The sequence below is a fragment of the Lepisosteus oculatus genome, chromosome 5, assembly GCF_040954835.1.
Source record: "Lepisosteus oculatus isolate fLepOcu1 chromosome 5, fLepOcu1.hap2, whole genome shotgun sequence".
NCBI classification, from domain to species: domain Eukaryota; kingdom Metazoa; phylum Chordata; class Actinopteri; order Semionotiformes; family Lepisosteidae; genus Lepisosteus; species Lepisosteus oculatus.
The window spans coordinates 12,292,701-12,315,501 of NC_090700.1; the positions used below are offsets into that span (position 1 = coordinate 12,292,701).

Consider the following 22,801-nt stretch of genomic DNA (forward strand, 5'->3'; position numbering starts at 1 on the left):
GTGTATATTCTGACCATTTACACAAAGCTCAAAAATAGATCCTTACATAACTAATACATCTGACATGACAAATCAAACAAATCCAAAGATATACTTATAGGGGAAAAGTTATTCTTTGCAAAGTGTATCCCAAAATAACTGCTATGCCTGATCTTCCAGGGATTAATTCTCAACATACTGTAACAAGGATATCAAATGTGAACTCTTTGTCAGAAGCAGAAAGCTGAATTAAATACGTTCTTCTTGCCAAGTTGCTGTAGAACAGCTCCATAAATTGAATAAAATGTACTAGCATGATAAACACAAAGCACCAGCAGGAACATGCATTTACAATATATACCATTCAAACTGTGTTCCTGTCTGTGCTGAAACAATACCAAGATAATAAATTTGTTTTGTTAATGTCCGCAGAGTTACCTACCCTCTAGTCCAAATTAATTTCTTATAAGGAGAGAAATATACGACTCCCACAATACAGTTGTAATAAAACTATATATATATATTGTGGTACAGTATACTGTACACAAATAGAAGATTTATCTTTCCATCTGGGAAAAGCACTGAAAATTAGATCTTGGGGGATAATATTGGTAATGCTTAAATGCATTGAAATGAAATAAATTCAGAGAAGATCAAAATTCCAGGGAGCTAACAGGAAATGCATTATAGACTTAATAGAAGGACTATGCTGTAGTCAGTATTTTCACATACTGTAAAGGCATATAGGTTTTCCATATGCAACTGCAAATACCAATACTGCAACTGTAAATTATTTACATCAGTTTGAAAATTATGTTATTACATTAATCTTCCATACTAAATTCAATTAATGGCACACACTTTCCAACAGACTGCTCAGGAATTGTTTGACACAGTGTTATAGAATATACTAGGGCAACTTATTATGTTACACAATAACAGAAACATTACACACGCTGACAGAAATATGGGAAGGCAAAATCTAAATATTATTACCTTAACCAAGGTTTCCTAAAGGAAACATCCATTAAAAGAGTTTTGTTTACCTTTATGACAATACACTTAGACACACTAACTCGTGTGAAACGTGTTTTGATTGAATTTAACTTCATATCTGAATGTGAACCACCAGATCACTTCTAAACTTAGAGTTTTTTTTCTATAGCTCATCAATAGTTAATCATATCTTTTTTTTTAAATTGGAAAACTACGGAAGCACTGTGGATGCACATTATAGGAAGGCTGTGCTTTTCTAAAAAAATACAAGAACATTTGTTCCCGTTAATGTTCTCTCCACCACAAGTGCATTCTTTATTAATGATAATTATTAGTAAAAATACAGAATGGAATATGTCAAGTCATTGGTCCAAAATTATAGTGCAGCACAGCGAATCCAGTGGCAGTGATTTTACAAGAAACTAGTATTTTTAATACAGTATAAGGTAGATGGACTACATTTGTCATTATGTATGTAGAACATTTAAAGGTCACAAATCTATGTAAGAAAGTAAATTTCCCTGCAGGCACCTCTTTCTAGAAGCTATTGAAACTGAAGATGAATGATAAGCTCTATGTTTGGTCGACTCAAACTAGTGCTTTAAACTGGAAGACTTTATTTTATATATACTGTATAACCACAGGTTATTTAGATCAGATCACAGAGTAGTGTGAACAACAGGCCTTTTCCAAATGGCTTTAATCTATGAGTTATTTTAAGAGGTGTATTTCAAGAGCCTGGAGAATAAAATAGCTCTAGACCGTTATTAAGCTATAAAATCATTGACAGTACATTTAATTAATCTGATAGTATTTAATACTTATATTTCTTAAATGAGTCATGACAAGTTTAATTTCTGTGAATAAGGCATGCAGTCTCATAAAAATTCTCATAATCCCTTAGCAGATCTTTTTAAATGATAATAATAATCATCATTAGTGTGATATTCTGATTTAAATAGATTGAAGGCCGATACAATGAATACCTTCTGGGTTAATGCGGCTGTTAAGGGTGTGTCATAAACACTTAACTCATACTCTGGATCCAATATCTCTCTGTAACCTTGCAGAAAATCACTGGGAATAATATACTACATTAATGGCATCCTGTTTTTTTAAATGGAGAAGAGCAACCAAAGCAGCTGACCCCAGGACAGTCTGGGACTAAGGCTGTGAAAAAGAAGAAGAAGAAGAATGGCATCCTGTTTTTAGTGCTGTACAGTAAATATGGCTGGAAAACTATCTCAATGTACATATTTACAGTTTTGGGGAACTCGGAATGTAATCCTGCACGGTTTTAGGAGTTCCTACAATCAACCACCATTATGCTTGACAGCTGCTTGCTAAAGCATCAGTCTCTGTAGTGACCAACCATAACAGCATATTATAACATGTCCAAGCACACTATACATCTAAAAAAGCTATAAGCATTATTTCATTCAACTACAAAGAAAGGGCTTTGAATTTTCTCAAAGACTGACCAAGTACCTCCATGATTATAATTGTATTCGGAAGATTTTCTGCATTTACAGGCTGTGTGAGCCTGTGAGCACAGACCGTTTTATTCGACATAAGTGGTGTTTTAGTTTATTCTGCAAATGCAATCATAACGCAGCAGTTTTTCAAAAGTGATCTAGCCCAATCTTTTCTGAAGGCAAATCATCTGAAAAAAAACACATTTTGTGCTGTGCCCCACAAAGAAGCATGGATGTTGCTGTCAAAACTCACAAAGCCTTTGCTTCCACAGTGACACTTCTGGGAAGGACCCAAAAAAGTGCACACTGCAGCTACAGGCAATTTCATTATTCATGAAGGAGTCTTCAGGAATGATTTTTGTCAAGATTGCAGCACAGTCAATTATTTTTCTAATACTGTAAGATATAACTGTATGGTGCCAGATGGTTTCAAAATGGAGGTTCTCTTTGCCGAACCCTATGGGGAAAGAACTCAAGCAATGCTCCTGTGTGGTGATAAGGGGAATTTAGAATGTTATCTCTTTGGCTGAAGCATTAAATCTAGACCCTATGCACTTTGCAGACAATAAATATTCCCAATACATTTTGGGAGTTCATCTCAGATAACGACTTAGTCCCTGAAGATGTATTCTTCTGAGTTGTGGAAAGTGTCCATACTAAAAATAAGAAATACTTTCTAAGTCTGTAACATGCGACCATACTTGACAATAAGCTCTTGTCAGTTATATGATCTATGGTATCTGACAGCCTGCCGTAGCCCCTAGAATTTAAATGTGGGAGCCAGGAATAGCAGATGAAGTTTACATCTTCTCACCCACATGCTTCCCCTTTTCCAGACACTGACAGAATATTTGGTGGGAGGAACACATTTCTGTGCAGAGGTCAAGATCTAGTCTGGCTCAGAACGAGAAATGGGAGCAGACGTTATAGGAATACAATTTATAAAACATCCAATGGTTAGAATAAGATGAACCTGCTGCACAGAGGTTCTTGATTTTATTTTAAAATGCCATGTTCATGTCTCTTTTGCCTTTTCAAACAAGTTTCCATACTGGAAAGTCATACACAAGGGGAGAAGTCATACACAAGTGGAGAATATTATGACATGAATGCACTGTCAACCCTTTGAAAATACACTTTGCTTATTTAAAATAGACTGCCAGAAATGGCTTGAGAGTTTCTCCAGGCAAGATTTATAAAAAAAGGGGACTGCTAGAGCTCAAACGTTTAATTGGAACATTGAACCGAAGTGAATCAAGAACAGAACTGAGATCAGCAAACCTATCAATGCCATGTCCCAGCTCACATCTACAAAATCAAAAAGGTGAGGTAAAGAATGACTTTTAATATGTTAATTGAATAACTAAGATTTAATCTACAACTTTGCAAGTTATTCTGTTCTGTTTATGACTAAACGTGTCCAACGAGCAAATGAGCAGAGAGGAATTTAAAAATGAAATTTGACACTGTATATAAACCCTCAATAAAATTAATGTTTATAATGTATATCTCTGGCCAATATATCCTGCTTGCCTAAAATATGAATTGAAAATACATAAATACAACTGTTTTTTTTAATTAGTTCTAATAGCTGTTTAAAAGGAATATATTGAGTGGTTTTAATCCTTTTTAAGATAGAACCTACTGTACATCACCACCATTTTAATAGAGAGGCTCTTGTCAGGATACTGATGACTGATTTACAAACAATTAGATATCAAGAATGATGTCACAAATAAAACAAGAGCTTAGGGAGATCAAAAGACGTAGGAACCTCCTATTATAATCATTAAACAATAGCCATTTGAATTTTAACTGAAGTATCAACATTCACAGGAGGAAATAAAATGTTCCACTGCTTATTAGTCTCTCATGTCTCTTGGGAGCCTCTGGGACTCATCAGCAGGCTGAGGTTAAAATGTGGCACCCCTGTGACTCATAAAACCTTTTCCGGTTTATTAATTTGGTGACAGCTTTTCATTGAACAGATGTGACGATCAAGATTTACAGCTCTGCCATTCAGACTGAGAGAATGAAATAAGACAGCCAAGCAATTAAAGGGAATGCTTTAATCAGTCCCTCTTCCCTTTTCTTCCATACCACATTATTAACCGCTTTGGAAAGTGCACCTGCTTTTGGTATTCAGAGAGGTCAGAGGTTCTGGAGTGGCCTTCTGAAACAGCCACAGTTTCCAAGCAAAATGCAAGCAATGCAGAGTTGCAAACATTCCCTGTGTTTCACCGCTGTCAAATAGCCTTGGAATAGCTTCTGTTCTCTTGTAAAAACTGAAATATGGCAGCCTTCTGAGTGGCTCAAACAATAAAGATGCTTGACAGAGAATCGTTTGAGCTGTATAACCAGGGGTCACGGCATGGGCCATGTGACTAGCCTACTGTGACTGGGATTCCCCAAGTCATGTCGCCCAATTGGCTGAGTGCTTCAGAGGTTTGGGTGGTATTAGTTGGCCAGTGCTCACTCAGGTCTCAGTGACGCAATAAGCCCTTTGACCCTTGGATTGCTTGCAGGCATGCAATGCTGTCAGCGAAGGATTGGCTTTCCTCCAGTCAACACCAAACCTCTTCTTAAATGGCTTTGTTGCCTGTGGTTTGCAGTGTGTAAAAAGAAAAGTTCAAAGGAAGCTGGACCAGAGCCATCTGTATACACTTTTTCATTCTTCCCTGTGTGCAATTCAGGGGGTTGTAGCTCTGAGCCAAGATGAAAAACAACACACTACTGGCTATTCCAGAAAGAATTTTTATAGGAAGGCAAACTGCTCTATAACCACAATTAATACAACCATGATAAATACTAGGTCGTGCCTGCCTTGATACTGAAACAGAAATGAATGAGACTAATCAAGAAGCAATTATGTAGTTTTCAGCTGAATCTCAATTATGATAACCACCATTGTTGGCATTGTCTACTCTTATTAATTTTCAATGGATTCTTTAATTGCCTTTCTCTTCAAATGTTTCATTTTTTATACAAGGAGCTATTTTTGCTTATATTCAGAAGAGGCTGTCATATTCTCTGTCACTAAAATATCAATGTTACTTGCTCTTAGACACCTGTCTGAGAAGTGAACGCTGTGTGTCTAAAACCTACCTGAGCTTTCCCTCGGGGGGCAACTCATGGGGAGGGTCTTCACAAAGCAGTCTGTTGGTTTCAACATCCAAGACATAGATAAACACACTCTCCTGTGAAAAAGAAAGAAGAAATGTTTCTGGAGCGTTTGATCAAAACATTGTTGCGGTTGGAGCTTCTTATTTACTTTAAACATCTCTTAGACTGGGATGGGGTATCTTGTAACAAAAATAACACCCATTTATCTTACAAGTGTAAGTCAAAACTTGAAATTGAAAATCACATTAATTCTTTGCATTGTCTCCCTGTTTTGCAAGACTCGTATTTCATTGTGTTCTATAGGGAGATGTGGAGTTGAAAAGTGCCACATACAATAATTATGGACTCTCAGGGACCAATCCTTTTTATTTTATGCAGTGTGGAGACACTGTTATAATTATGTCTAAGTCAAACAGAAAGGAAGACTAACAGATTTTCTCTTTACATCCCAAGAAACAAATACAGATAAGGGCTAAATACTTAGATTTAGGGAACTGGTGGTGTTGAGACCACTGCTCTTCCTTTACTGTATATTACTGATCTAAATTCTGGTGTACTTAGTAATAAACTAGGCAAATTCACAGAGCACACCAAAATATAAAGATGTGCAAACACTATAGAAGCTGCAAAAGAAATCTAAAAAGAACAAGAGAAACTTTAAGACTGAGCAAACACCTGGTAGGTGACATTTAATGCAGACAGGTACACATTGGTTTGGTGAAACAAACTGTAGATATATAAAGGGAAACACTGTGCTTCAGGAATTACAGTATTAGGTAGTAATTTATTATAATTTGTTTTTATTTCTGTTATCATTAGTTATCTATAATGTATAGACACAGTAATATGTTTCTCTTGACCCATTACTGACATCTCCAAAGACTTCATGGAAAAACATGAACAAGGAAAGCAGCATAATTTATTACAAAACATTACAACCTACCAAACGTGATAATGGGCCAATCCAAAGAAATGCTACCTGATAATTTCCTGAGTTTAAAAGGATGTACTGCTCTGACAGACTGAAGAACTGAATCTGTTTAATATTGAATAATGTTGACTACAAAAGGACCTACAGTAATTCAAGCAATCAAAATTATTTATTTTTTAAAACTTATTAGCCTTCTTCAGAACCAACAGGGAAACATTAACAAAAGGGAAACTAACAAAAATATTTAGAACTGGGGAGGCACTTTTTTATACACAGGGATGTGGGAGTCTGAAAGAAGTTTTCATGCCGTGTTGTTGAAGCTGCTGCCCTGGCAGTTTGGGTAAAAACCAATAGATGAAATCCTTGAACCACGCAGTAACTACAGTAGCAAAAAAAAAGAGTGAAACAGACCAAGCAGCCTCCTCTTGTTTGGAACATCTTGTGTTCTTACAACCTGACACTGCACAGGCAATGACCCTGACTTTGAATGTCTAACTACATTATCACTACATTGGAGATTTACCTCCTTGTGCCATTAAAAAATGGTCTCCAAGGACAAAGGTTTGCCAGTCATCACAAAGTCCAACAGGAGGTGCAATTGTAGTTTAAATAGTAACCAAAATGCTTCTGTTAGGACAGTGTCAAGAAATCACTTGGAATGCAAATGTTGCAAAAGAGTAACTTGTTTTATGAATTGAATTTACTTGTTGACATATCCTTGGATTAATTGTATTTTATAAGGACATGGTTAAACAGAAAATAAGCATTGGTTACAGAGTCTTGATAAAAGACATCAATTGAAAGATAAGAGTTAGGTTGAGCAAACACTATTTGGAATACAAAAGATCAATGTAGCTTTTTCCTTGCTGCCATAGATCGATACTAATGCATATACATTTCACATACTGTAGCTTGTTTCTTTAGGAATGAATAAGCTTTCAAATATATACATAGGTACCTGTACTTTCTCACTTCCCCACTAGAAAATATCTGAATATATGAATATAGATAACATGTGACAGTGGAATTTAAGAGGCTTCAACTCAATTGACCTGAACGAAGCACAAGTCGACTTTGACCAGCCCCTTCAGCTCAAGTCCCAGGAGTACTTCAGTTTGTCTAACTCATTCCACAGTGTTTTAGATGCCATCAGTGATGACTAGATACGTGGCTTTTTATTCGTTTTAATTTACATAAGATAATAAAATGTCTGCTCCTCAGTACAATGCACTAGTTTTTCATCTCTGCAGGGAAGGCTTCAGATTAAATCATATGAGATATGAATCTAGGAGTATCAGTATGCATTATGACATTACATGTAGTGCCTGCTATGGAAGATGAAGTTATGGACATAGAATAGGTGAGGCTATACACATGTGGCAGAAATGGGGAATGGCAGATTCTCTAACTGCAATTTGCTGGGGATTACTGAACAATTAACAAAGATCAGAGAACCTACCATTAAGTGGTTGCTTTATCACTTTATCAGACATTCAAAACAGTTCAGATTGAATTTATACCTCAGTTGCTGAGGTGTCTTTTGCTCGTCTTGCACTTAGATCATTTACACATTTTCTCAGGAAACTAATTTTTGCAATTATAACAACTCATGTGTTGCAATACCTGGTGAATTTATGAAATCACATAACTTAGGCTCCATTTATATTACCAGAAAATACCAATAGTATTAAAATAATCAACACTACCCAAAGAGCTATTGATGTAATTCTTAGACTGTTGCTGTTTTCATTGCGCATCAGTATACAGTATGTGTATGCATTAAATTGACTGCCATTTACAATATGTTTTTCCAGCTCATTTTACCAGTTTTATTAGTACTTGTGTTACAGAAGGAGAGCATTGAAGGACTTCTTTTATGTGGTGTGTTGCCATCTCTTGGAGATGCCCAGTACAGTCAACAGAAAAAAGGTGTAGTAGAGGTATCATAGCATCACACTACATTGATGGAATACTGTTACCCAGAACAGTACTTTAATGACTTGGTGTCATCATGAGGGGACAGCAAATGGCTGTGTAAGTGTTGTAGGCTCTATTTTAATAATTGTGACTAAAGACAAACTTACATGATCTTGTGAGGTGCCATTTCTTTGGGATGCAAAGTAACAGGTAAACATTTAATTCATGCTGAAAGGTAAAGAAAAGAAGGTGTGTGAAGGAAGCTCCACAGCAAAAACAAAGTGTTTCTTTTTACTTTTCAGCATTAAATGAACCTTTAATTGTTCCTTTGCAGCCTCTGCATGCTGACACAGCGCCCTACTCAAATTTCCTTGGGAGGGTTACAGTGCTGCCACCATGCTGTGTGGAAAGCACACTTGCTATTTATCCATAGATTGATCTGTCAGTGGTTCTGTCAGAAGTTGACAACATGCTGAAGCGAATGAAAGGTGCACCAATGTGTTGGCAATTATAAATCATTTTCATCTGGCACAGGTTTGTGAGGTTTGACTTGAAACTAGAACATATGTGTATAATTTCAAAAAATGTATGACATTTTCTCATTTCACTTAATAATTAATAACAGGAATTATACAGCACTTTTCCCAAATTATCCCAAAGTGCTTTTCACAGGAGACGATCCAATTCACCCTACAGTGGTTACTGCACCCACTTGTGTCACATGTAGTGGCCATTTTTCACTTCAGCTTCTCTGCACAGCAGAGACAGAGAAAGGGGAACGTTCCTCACTAACTGAATTAAGGGGAGCTTTAGGAAGGCCAGATTGTTAAAGAGAATTTCAGCCAGCAAACCAGGGTTAACACTTGTGTTCACACAGTGCCATGGCATCTTTAATGACCAAGTAGTCAGGACCATCAAAGAATGCCACTTTCTATTGCACAATGTACCCTGTCGTCTTACTAGGACATTAGATTTGGAAATTCTGATGTAGTTGGAAGAGTGCAGCACACAGATCTGCCTCGTGTGTCAGCTCTGACAAGCTCAGGCTACAAGTTTATAACACTCTTGCTGTGCAATTGTTTTGGAAATGAGCAAATGACTGCTTGTGCTGAGCAGTAACATGACCTCTTTTCCTCTCCAGTACTCAAAGCCCACAAATATCCTCCAAAAATATATATATGAATAAACATTACCATAGCTTCTAAAAAGGCTCTTTCCAGCTGGAAGATACATTTTCCTTTTCATTTTTTTTAACAGGAGCTTGCTCTCCATTTGGGAAGATAAACTGCTGAAATTTAAATTCAAAGTATCTGTCATCATTGCAATAAAAAAACAGCATTATAGTGTTACTGGAAAGCACATTGAGTTACCACTCTGTCTGCTTAAATAAATAAAAAAAATTGCTACTAAATGAGTGAACTTAAGGTATATTTCTACAGTGAATTATTACTCATTAAAAGTCTAAATTTATGCAGGTATGAAAGATTGCCCTTTAATAACATTAGGGGGATATTTATATTATAACACAAAGTAAAGACGTGTTTTATATAATTCAAATATATTTAATCTCTAAATAAACATCTCCAGAATGTGACATTTAGAGAAATTCATCCAGAGCATAGCCCTAGTTAAAATCACCATAGTGAAACTGTCATACACTTCCCATGAAATCAGTGAGCCATTTTCTGAACTGGACTGAAGTGGGAACTGTCAGTAGTGTATATTGTAGGCAAGCTGTCTGTCTGCAAAATCTAAGTGTTAGACATTTAATTTGATAAAAAATAATATCTTAGGAATGTGAAAGAGAATTTTGATTGTTCAAAAAGTCTTAAGTGCCAGTCTCTCAGACTGTTCACCTCCCTGATCTAATTGATAATGAATGCTTTATCAGTTACGGCCACATTTAAATCTAAATTAAGTACCAGGCCAGTGAGCATACAAAATGGAACATTATGCTGCTGTCTGATTAACTCTCAGGACTACAAACACAAAAACATCTTGGATTAAAGTGGCATAAGCCTTGTTTTATTAGACCGGGCATTGAAACATTGTATTTGTAAAAGGGTTTTGCATTACAGAATTAATCTGTTTTTTTTTCCTTAGATTTTCAGCTCCAGTGAACTTATCCCGATGACTGAATAATAATCAAAGAAAACTTTTTTGATATTGTAGAGAGCCATTTTGTGTCGATCAATTGAATTTGCATTACCGTGTCTGTCACGTGTGCTCTCTGTGCTTGCATAGGGTTTTGGTGGGTCCAGATTCTTCCCACTTTCCAACAGTATGCTGGTCAGGTTAATTGCTGCCTCTGAATTGCCCTTTTGTATGTGTGTACTGTATGTGTGTCTTGTGTATAGTTCCGCTTTGCTTCCCAGGATAGGTTTCAGGTTATCATGACCCTCGCCAGGAATAATCCTTTTTCTGATAATGGATGGATGTCATGCATGACTGACCAACAGTTTAAATGCTACGGTCCTGAAAGGCAAAACAAACTTTCCATCAAAAACAGAGTGCATTTCTCATTAAAAAAAGGGCTTGCTTCCAGCAGTGCCCACAGAGGGTAAGCTTTGCTATAACAAACCCTTATAATTTTACTATAGCACTGAGCATTATTTATTTCCAGCTTATTCCTTCATGTTTGATAGCCTGTATTTTGCATGCATGTCAGGTTTACGTTTCTAGTTTTTTCAAATGGTTTTATGAGGGAGTTTTCCAAATTAATCAATTTGACAGCTGAATTGATGAAACCCACATCTCTTTGTTTTATTTAATGAATAAGTTAAGAAATTCATCCCATTGTGTAAAGGATTGAAAGTCCATTATCAGGACATGTGAGATAATCGTCATGATTTGAAACCACCACATACAGTTTGTGACAATTTGATTCCTTGGTTAAAATATAAAAAAAACAAAAACAAACCTGCTGTTTAAATCCTAGGCAGTTTAGGACGAGCTCTCTTATCCATTTGGATTCCTATTTTTGTTTGTCCATGTTTTTGGACAAAAATATGTCCATTGTTATTGCTGGATTTTAAAAACACTGGTCATGCTTTCAATTAACTACTATACATGTGAAATATTTCCAAATAAACAGATGTTAAAATTTATGAATTGTTCAGAAGCTATACTATGTTCCACTAGTATTCTAACAGATGCTTGAAAGAAAATTGTTTTAGCTACCTTAAAATGTCCTTCATCTGCCAACATCATTATTAGAACATTAAAGTTCGGAAAATATATATCGTCCTTTTATTATTATGTAGTATTTTTTTTCCAGCAGCATAGTATAGTTTTGTATAGCATACCAGTCACAGTAACAAAGTGAACAGGCATATCAAGATAAAAAGAAGGTCTGAAGGAACAGCAGATTATATGTACAGAGACAAATGACTGCTTCAACAAATAGAGAAGTCATGTTCATATTTTCAACATAAAGGTGTAGTTGGGGGCCATTTGTTGCCACGGTAATGAATACCTACCACTTTTGGGAGCACCACCTCCAGTACATCCTTGATGACTTCTCTCAAGGAGCTGGTTTCAATTACGGAGCCAAGGCTCAGCAGAGCATCCTGGGAGGGAAACAAAAAATGGCGCAGAACTGCATTATTTACCACAACTCAAAAAAGAGAACTGTTTTTCATTTTTCTGTGAGAGACGTGCCAAAAATTCCAGAAACAGAAAAGCGGTTCAATTACTGTCAGACCATTCACAACCAGAATCCAAACCTACAAACTCTCACAAATGACCCGCACTCTTCCTAATCAGGCTCCGGTCTTATCCAATTCCTGTACATGCCGACGCATTAACTGATCAACCAATCAGACCTCTCCTTTATCGCTACCTCCCGGAATACTGAAGACCTCACAACCTTCACCTCAACGCCCAGTATTGGTTTTCACCAAGTGGAGCTCCTCGTCATCAAAACAAAGGTAAACCCATTGAATATTTTTTTTATTTCAAGTTATGTACGAAGTCCTCGGCATATAATTAATAAAAACTTGGAAATTTTGTAAGAGTCCACTACTATAACTACAATTTAAACAAATGTGAAATGACAAGTAAATTTACCTCAACAGATTAAACAACCTTAGGGGTATTTCAACCTCTGTCAACAACAACTTCCAAAATCATAACAGAGAATTCCAGAAGGATGTTTTGTTTTTAAACCTGCAAGCAAAATATTTTGCTTGTTCTGTACAAAAATGGTGCACTATGTTTATGTACTCCTGACAAAGTAAAAAGTTTTAAATGTCCATATCTTATTATTATTGTCTATTATTTTGTGTTTCAAATTATGGTCTCAAATTATGAGCAACTATTTTAGGTTATGTACTTTTAATAACACCTGCACAAAACTGAGCTGGGTATTGAAAAATCTAAACTATAAAATCAGGAGCTCAGAAGATTGCTTACAATTCATGTATTTATTATATATTAAGAATTATCCCTGTTAACATAACTGGAACAGCCTAATTTCAGTAGACACCATATTCAATGAAACTGGAATAATAACATTCATTAATGTTTTTCTTAAAGAGCAAAAAAAAGATTGTTACCCTGAAAAAGATTCAAAAGTATTTAATAATGCACAAGCAGTATAAAGAGACTAACACTGCAGCTTGCTGTGAACTTAATTAACTAGGGTCATGCTGTCTTCATCATACACTATCAACGCTATTTGCTATTGATTAGTTGTGGTAATAGTCAAATAATTAACATTGTTATGAGGCTCACAGAGTGAAGGCCAAAGTGATCAACTGGTTGTTAGAACTGATTAATTGAATGGTTTTGACCCTGGCAATACATATATTAAAAGGAGGACTGAATCCAGTAAGGACTCTGTATACAGTATGACTGAATATGCTTCACAAACCTTAAAAAGGGAAACAAATAGTCCTATATTTGATCAAGCATTGTTAGTGGTGTTATGTTTCCTGTTACATTTTTTTTCAGAGGGGCTTAGGAGGCAGCAGTGTAGAGCAGTGGTGATGGGGCCTGGGCTCATAAGCAGAAGGGTCTCGTCTGCTGTAGTGGTGTACCCTTGGGTAAGATGCTTCACTCAGATTGTTCCAGGAAATTTCCCAGATATTTATACTGTCTGCCAAATTAATAATAATGGTCACTTTTTAAGTGCTTATAGGAATATTAGACAAAATATAAGACATAGAAACAACCATTTTAGCAGGTCATTGTAATGGAATTGTAATCAAAGAAAATTGTCTAAATAAAAACGATAAGATAAGATAAGATCACTTTATTGGCTATATACAATTTTTCTTTTCACATACCCCAGTTTGCTCTCATCAGGTTCTGCCATTGTACAGTGCCCCTGAAGCAGTTGGGGTTAATGGCCTTGCTCAGGAGCTCAACGATGGAGTTAACATAACATTAGTAGATAAACTATTCCAGACAGAGGATAGACAGAAGAGGAAGAGTAGAGCTACTGTATATGCAAGAGAATTCAATGGTTTCCACAGAAGGTGCTTGAGGAAAGCTCTAAGCATCATCAAAGACCCCACACACCCCAGATACAGACTGCTCTCTGTCCGAGAGCTACAGTAGCTACTGTAAATAGCATTTCGTAATACAGTACTATATACCTGTGTATGAGTATAATATAATGACAATAAACCTGAACTTGAACTTTCACAAAAAAAAACACATTTAAAGGAATAGTGTTAGGAGTATGCTATAGTACAGTAGTTTTCAGCCTTGGTCCTGCAAGACCAGTGTATGCTCATTTTCATTCCAGCTGAGCTCTACATCTGATGACTTAATTAATCTGCTTGCTTGGTAAGACTTTTATTTAACTTGTTTCTTCGATCTCTCAGAAATACCCTACTTCAAGGGTACAATTTCCAACAAACTCAGTATACAAAACTTCAAGCAGCCTCACCTCATATTATTTTCTGACTTAGCAGCTCTTATTAGTTGATCAGTTTGTGGTGTGACATAAACAGGTGGGGATGACACTGTATTAGACACTATCAGATTGAGCATTTTTCCCTCTGCAAAGGCCTAGTTGCTTATATTTCTGGTATACCTGAATGAGGGCAATTCTGAAGCTCAGAAATTGGTACAGGGTTGATACCATTACAAAGCCCTTTTGAAAAGTGATCCTCTAGGATAACTGTTGGGAACCACTGCTACTGACTACCAAATGAAGATATGAATTGTAATTCAACATTGTATACGGAAATAACAAATTTCAACATGTTTCAGGCAGTGGAAGATTCTTTGAAATCTTCAAACAAAAATGAAGTCCTTTATCAAATGCTATTAACATAAAAGAGGCAGAGGCATTTCAGAGACTAGAAGAAATCAGGATTAATGTAACCTACTGTACATAATGTACTTAAGGAAACAAAATTCATAACCTATTGACACAACTCTTCCAATAATCACTCAAAACAGTTGTACTCATGGACTCGGGAATTGTTGATGTAGCGCCTAACCAAAAAACGATCAAAACAGAACCAATTAAAGACCAATAAGGAACTGAAACGTTTTACCCCTCATACAGACTATGAAGACTTTGGAGAGACCTAGTATTCAAAATACTCAAAGTCCTTAACATTGTCAACCCAGTGGATTTCTTCAGAATAAACAGTGAAACACAAAGTATGCAAACATTTTCCCAGTCATAACGTTGAAGCTGATATCATGTCTGGCTGAGACATTCAGATCAATTAGTTACTAACTACCAGAAAGGCTAAAGAGGCCTGTTATTATTTCTAGCCTTTCTTACGTTCTTATGAAAGTGCTTATTTTCTTACTATGTCCATTCTTGTCACTTTAAAAAAACTTTTAAAAACGTTTCTACAGCTCATAATAGGAAAATAGCCTGCACCATTTTTAATCTGCCGCACGGGAGACAAACTGACAAATTTCTTGATGCTGGGAGACATAAATACCCCCAGTCATGAGACTCAGGGTTTCATCTCTCTGCACCTTATCTTGAGTGCACTTTGGTTAATATGAACCCGGAAACGCCAAAAAAATAAAATGATTTTTTTTCAGATGCTAACTTAATCCATTCACTGTCAATTCACCTCTCCTCCTCTGGCGGAGAATTATTTTGAGGAGCTGGTTTGTTGGCTAGTTGTATAAAAGATAATTCAGCCTGCCACTGCAGCAGGAACTCAATGAAACTGCGGTAAGTCTATATTGATTAGGTGTTGCATAATTTTATTTGAGACATGCATTTTGAAAGAGTACAAAAATAAGATGAAAAGCAGGTTTTGCCTTCACTGAAACCTTTGCTAAGATTACTCAATTTAAAAGGTGAGCTTAATTGAGCAATTTGTGATTTTGCAGCTAATTTGTCAAGATCCACATGCATATCTTCTCCATAGTATTGCTTTGCTCGGTCAAAACCTGCCCTCTAAACAGAAGAGGATTTATGCGTATGCTAAAGAGCTCAAAAGTGACGGATTTGAAAAACGTAATTTATTCAGTTAAGAAAGGAAAAAGTAAACCAACTTTCAATATGCTTATTTATAGCTTATACAACACTGCTTAGCAAAGGAAAACTGCCCTTGAAAAACAAGAACCCATCTTCAAAAAGTTTAACGTATGCCTTTAATTAACTTTCATGAGCTGTAGGTTAATTGTGTCTAGATAAGGTACTGCACAGCTCATAAGCTGTGACCTTCTGTTTCAAAAAGCAAAGTACAAGCCTTTAAATAACCTGCAAGTGCTGACCTGCTTTAGACTCTCACAACACACCTCTAAATGTTTCCCAAGCCATACTTAATGAAAAACAAAGGAGCCAAAAAATCTTAAGACCATAACATGTATGAAAATAGTTTAATATTCCCATAATCAAGGGCAAAACTCTCTTTCAGGATACATTAGAAAGTGGTCAATTTACAAGACCTTTACTTAGTATTATCAGCTAAATGTTATTGCCTTGAGATTCTTCCAATTATTTCAGTAGAAGCTTATCTATCACTTTTGGGAATCTGTGTAGTACAAGTATATCAAGTATGAATTATAGAGTATACAGTACATAAAGTAAATAAAATGTGAATTCATTTATCTTACATTGTTATGTTCTAAACCAATTTGTCAGTTTTCAGTTAAATTCATGAGTTGTGTGTTTCAACTTTGAAAATCAGACCACATTTAAAAACCTTTCAGGGACATGTGTCACTGCAAATGGCTTTTATGAATTCTCAGAACTGCCTTTGATGTTGTACATACAAGTTAGCTTGACCTGAAAATAAAAAGGTCTCATCGTGGATTTTCAAGGCTAAGATATTCCACAACAAATGCTACTTTGGAAATGGCCACTTTCATCAGCCTCCTCAGTACTTTAGAAAATCTTGCATTCACTCATTTGCTACTGCGCATTTGGTACAGCACTTTAGCTCAGAAACATGTTATAGTCCTCTCTCAAGAGACAATGCCATGCTCACATGGGCATGCAATATAAGAAATGCAGTAATTCACTTGGCAGTAAAATACATCCATCTGAGTACAAATTAAACCAAACAGCAAAAGGATAACCACCTTTTCAGGAATATTAATATTCAAGTTGTAGAGATGAGAGAATACTGGACTTTTGAGTGACATCAAATTATTTAAACATTCCCTTCCTGTAAAAGCCAAACCATCACAAGTTACAGTATGCGTTCTTCAATTTTCTTTGACACAAACGGCTGGCAAAATCCATTATACTATATCAAAAAATTATACATAGAGAGCTACAATAATAAACAAATAAAATCATATGCGGGAGCATCTTATCATAGATGCCATGCAAGAACTGTCATAAACAAGAGAAACTAACTACAGTAGATAAAAGTACTTGCTCAAGAAAGAGAGCTGTTGAAACATGTACTATGGGCCCTGTAGATCGAGCTGGAAGGACTCCAATAAGTAACAAGTTGACTGTGCTGTTTTAACAAGAGCAAAATTAACATATAAAAGTAATACTTTTAAAACCATCCTACCAACACACAGATGTAGGCACACATACTGTATTGAACTATTAAATGTTCTGTTTTCCCACCTGGACTTTATGTTTCCATGGAAATATAGAGCCAGTTTGTAAATATTTATAAACTGGATATATAATAGAGTCTATTAATTAGGATCAGGAGCAGATGAAGGAACAGCAATCTGTCAGTGACACTAGTTTAGTTGAGACATGACTCCTTGACAGCAAAAGTATTATTTATGGACTTATTTTCAAGATCTGAGACACCTCAGCTGGAGTTCTTCCAGTCATTTCATTCAGTCAAAACAGGAACACTTACAAGTGATCCCACCAAAGAAATAAGCAGAACAAAACGGAATAAGAGAAAATGATTTAGACTGAGCAATACATTTTTTGATTGGCAACAGCTGTTGATTTAGCTGTTGATTGTAGATCTAACCTAAATTAGATATGAAACTAATAAATTTTCATTTATTTCCATGGTTTTACTTTGCAAACTTTCCACTCAAAAAGTTGTTGTCAGGAACAGCTGTACAGACTGTGTTATCTGTGTTATTTCTGTAAAAATTCCAATTTAACATTTTCAGGTAGCAGAACAATACTGAACACTTTAAATATAGTTAATGAACTTTCGTACGTTTGATTTACTGTGCTTTTAAAGGTTTTAGGACATAAAAATCGGAGTTATCTTAACTTATTAATCTAATTGTAATCAAATATTTTTTGCATAAAACTATTGCTTTGTTTTTCTCTACGAAAAACATTAATGTTTCTACATAACATTTCTCTATATTGAAAAACAGCATAGTTACGGCATTTGCATTGAGTAAATTGATAAGTAACTGTTTTTTATGTAAACATTATACACCTTTGTGTATGGAAATATTAAATTGGTTTGCAATTGGTAACAGATTGAGAAAAGGGTATTCAGATTAATTGAATCCATTTTCTACTTCACAGTTGCAGATTTATTAAGCAACTCTTTTTCTAGACTTATCATTCTAAACCAGATTTAATGTGAAACCTCATGCATACAAAGGCTGACCTGTTTAACCCAGATCAAAAACTTGACATCCACCCCCTCTTTAAGAGTTTAAAATCCCTCACAGGAACTGACCTTACAAGCAACACAGCACATGAAACAACTGTGTCTACTTGACTTGACTGTTCATTTCAAGTGACTTATTTTTTTAAATGTTAATTCCAAGAAGCCACTGATTTGTGTGGCCTGCTATAAATTAAACTGCTCAGGCTAATACCTTTGCCAGTGGTCAGGAAAATTGGAAACAAAATGAATGCTAAAAAACGGTATCATTTAAATTTCACAATTCTTTCAAAAAAGGATGAGATTACCACCATCTACCTTTGTAACACCAAAGCCTATGTACTAATGCTTATGGATCTTCAATCTAGATTGAAACTTTAAGGTCAAATGCTGTCAAATAAATTGAACAAGAATTCAAACTAAGATAGCGAGAGCTTGACCTTTGAAAAAACTTTGAATTCTCAGCATCGATGCTCATTATAGCCTTCAATACTTGCAATATTAATTCATTGAGAGAGCTTGAGTTTGGGGATTAATGAGAAAGCAATGAAACCTGCATCTAAAAACAAATTCAAAGGCAAAGGCCATGTCTGAAAGGAGGCTGTCTCAATGGACCTGTAGTTAAAGGAAACAGATACAGGGAACTGAATACATTAGGAATGTACTAGGCCGGCAGGTTCAGTGTCAATATGCATGCTACTGTAGATCACTTTGTTTTCTTTGATATAAAGTCATCTAGCTATGGCTATGTTGATACATTTTATAAACACAATTTTACTTGAAGACTGAAATGAACAATTACTATAATCAGGTACCTGTATGCATTTGAGATATCAAATAAAATACAATGTTAGAGATTTCACAACTGATATACTGGATTTGCGTAGGTGATTCGAGGCAAGATCTTTTGGGTTTTCTCTCAAGAAAAGTATTTTAAAACATTATTTTTTGGGTTAACCTGACAAAAATTCCATCAGAACAGTATTCTTTTCAAGACTACTGTACTACTTCATCTCCTGGATGATTGTAACCTGTTGTTTTTTACCTTACACTGCATCTCTAAATTATTATATATTTGCAAGCTTTAAGACATTATTTGTTGCCACTACTGCCACTCTTCCTTCATGAAGGGGAAATCTATACTGTGAATTTGAAAAGCACACAGTGTAAAGAGCGTGAATGGTGCACTTGAATAAGAGGCCGTTCAGTCTACTTGCTGGTTTTTAGTTATTAGTAACTAATTGAACTGAGGATCTCATCCAGCCTTTTTCTTAAGAAGAACCCATGATTATACAGTATGCTTCAATACATCGCTTGCTCAACACTCTCACAAACCTTTACATTTCAATAGAAATTAAAGGGTGTTTTCTAAAGAAGAGGCCAACTATGAAAAATGAAGAAAAAAAATGTTTCTATTCCATGTTACAATTGCTGGTGCCACAACAAAATGTGCATCAACACTGATATTTGAACAGGACTCTTTGCATAGATTGGTCTATCTTTATTATCTGTTGACTCTGTGTTGTTTAAACACTAAGACAGTTTTATGGACTAATATGTCAGGTAAAACAGGCTATTTATGACAAAATACACCTTTGAAGGGAACTGCCCTCTTCAGTCCAAGTAACAACAACAACCTAGAATAAAACAGAGAACTTTGGGGAAATTATTTTGCACCATATAGCTGTACTACAGGGAAACAAATACTCAGAGCTGAAGTAATTAGTCTTCATGGCTGAACCTCAAAGGAATACATCATATCATTGTAGGATTTAATTAACTTATTACATTTAAAACCCTCAAGACCTACCATTAATATGTATATCAGTGCTAGGTGATGGTGATGTTTAGAAATTTACACCTTAGAAACACTCCACAAAGCTGGCCTTTATGTCAGAGTGGAAACCCCATTTCCTTTCCCACATAGAGTATGCAACAAAGTACATTAGTTATCCTGCAAATGTGGCTAAACATTTTGTGGCCAAATTGGACTTTTCTGGTCTAAATGTTATGTGTTATAGTTGCCACAGACCCAACACAGCACATGTCCCAGTTAACAGTTTACAGTGGTGGCAGCTATGGGGTTTCTCCTCAGCAGGGACTCGAAAGCTAGCTACTGTAGGATTGAAGGAACAATGGTACAAAGTAAAGACAAATACTAGAGGAAAACTTGTTTCCCCCTGCTGAAGACTTAAAACTTCAAAATTCTGAATTCACTTTTCAGAAGGACAATGATTCAAAGCACAAAACCAAGGCCACTGTGGAGTGGATTAAGAATGAGAAATCGAAAGACTTGAGTGGTCCAATCATGATGTGAGTCCTATTTCGAATCTGTCAAAATACTTAAGAACAGTTAATCCCAAGCAATGCGCGAGATCTTCAGCAAATCTGTCAAGAGGAATGGACAATGATTTACACCATGCTGGTGTGCAAAGTTGATAAAGACTTATTAAAAAAATCTCTATCATCCTATTACTTGTAGCTGTACTGTAATTGCTGCCAAAGGTAGTTACACCAAATATTGTGTTAATGGACATGAGTAGTTTTACAATCAACATACTCTATTTCAGTTGTCTCTCTTCAGTTTTTGTGAACATTTTCTCTAATGAATCTTACCTTTAAAAGTCTTCAGTTTCAGCATTAAGGTTTTGAATAAAAGAATAATGGCGTTCAAAAATAAAAGCAGAAGAAATGTTTGAAAACTTATACAACACACAGTAAAATTGGTTGAATCACCTGCTGTGCTCAGTATGATCAACCAATTTACTTTGAGATAACTGAAGCAACTTCAGAGTTTACTAAGCAGAATCACTGTAAAGGTAGTGATTGTACAGTAGGAAATTATGCTAGATGTCTCAGAAAACAAAAACATGCAGGTCTGAAAGAAGAACAGTGGCTTTCTACTCTAATTTGTGGATACTGATGGGAGCTCACAGAGAGGAATATGCTTCATAAAAATATTTTTTAAACATATCATCTATATTCTTTTGGCCGTTCCTTTTTAATTTCATGCGTATTTACTTTTGCTTCTATTCTGTGATTCATCAGTTTCTGGTGCCATCTGATTTGCTATAGCATATTTAAAGCATCCAATGCCACCTGCCCCTCATCTTGTTGTGGACTTCATCTCTAATATTAGGTATGTATTAAATATGTGCACAATACTGAGAAACACAAATCTGAACAAATTTAAAAGGAAACCAAATTTCCTTTATATCCAAACAACATAACTTTAATTTGTTGCAGATATATCTTAACCTCAATACAGCACTGAAAGGTTTTAGAAAGAAGTCTTATTTTCAAAGAAAGAAGTTTCCCAAATGATTTAATCTACAAGAGGGTGCCTATTTTAAGCTCAATTTAAGCTGCTGTGCCATGGACAGTTTAACTTGGAACACTAGGACATTGCTTCCTCTGCATACTTCCTGACAAGGAAGCCTGAAGTCTTTTAGGAAGCATTTTCAAACTTTGTTTTTGCAATAACATCAAGTTGGTAAACATACATCAAAGCCAATATAAACACAGAGGATTATAGCACACATCATAGTATAGACAACAATGAAGAAAATAAATAGTAGCAAAAATCCTACAAGGCAATATTGTTTTGAAATGAAAAACAAGATGTTACGTAATTCCTGTATGTATTTCCTGTACAGGAACTATATCTTTTTAGTCCTGAATGGAAATGATTTTGGAGGGACTATACAAGTATTTAAAATGCTGAAAGTACTGAAAATCAAACCAGAGGATTGCATGGAGAACAAATAGTTAAAGCAAAGTCATGTACAAAACTCGAAATGAAGCGGATGCGGTGCTTTACTCAGAAGGGGTGGATGTTGGACAAGATATCCAGCCATATAGCTGAATGAGATTCCGTGGGACTCATAAAACATCTGGATAAGATACTGTACATGGATTGGTATCATACTAGCAACCCAATGCGTAAAATGGACTCATATGAATGATGTGATAATCCTAAGCAGTTCAAAGCCGTTTTAGGGCATTGCAAGATTTTCCAGACGATATTGGTTCTGAATGTTATTCCAACAGGGCTGTATCTCCAGTTGCATAAGATCACTGGAGACACATGCACTGTAGAATACAGCCAGACCATCAACTTGGCACATCAGTCTTCACATTCAGTGTTTAAAGATGATTTGTTTTTAGATATTAAACTAAAGTCTAACTATTAATTGAATATGATACAGAAGAAAGAGTGATGGTGCATGAAAACTTTCAAGTTCTAAAACCTATTTTACTAAAAACAAAACTTAAGACACTCTATATTCTGTCAAGAGCATTGATAAAATGCAAATCATTTGCTTACATCATTATTGATAATTATATAAAGTTGACAGGAAGGTCAAAGTGACAATAGCAAAAGCACTAGT

The 22,801-nt window shown here is 35.6% G+C and overlaps 1 protein-coding gene across 2 annotated transcripts in view; it reads right to left on the reverse strand.

Moving 5' to 3' along the window:
• LOC102690256 (cGMP-dependent 3',5'-cyclic phosphodiesterase) overlaps positions 1-22,801 on the reverse strand; it is a 223,556-nt gene that overhangs the window by 65,687 nt on the left and 135,068 nt on the right. For both annotated transcript variants that reach the window (XM_006628133.3, XM_015341698.2), the window contains exons 3-4: positions 11,901-11,990; positions 5,556-5,647 (exon numbers count right to left, since the gene is read on the reverse strand). In XM_006628133.3, the coding sequence (XP_006628196.2) occupies positions 5,556-5,647; positions 11,901-11,990 (182 nt within the window). The remainder of the gene's footprint in view (positions 1-5,555; positions 5,648-11,900; positions 11,991-22,801) is intronic.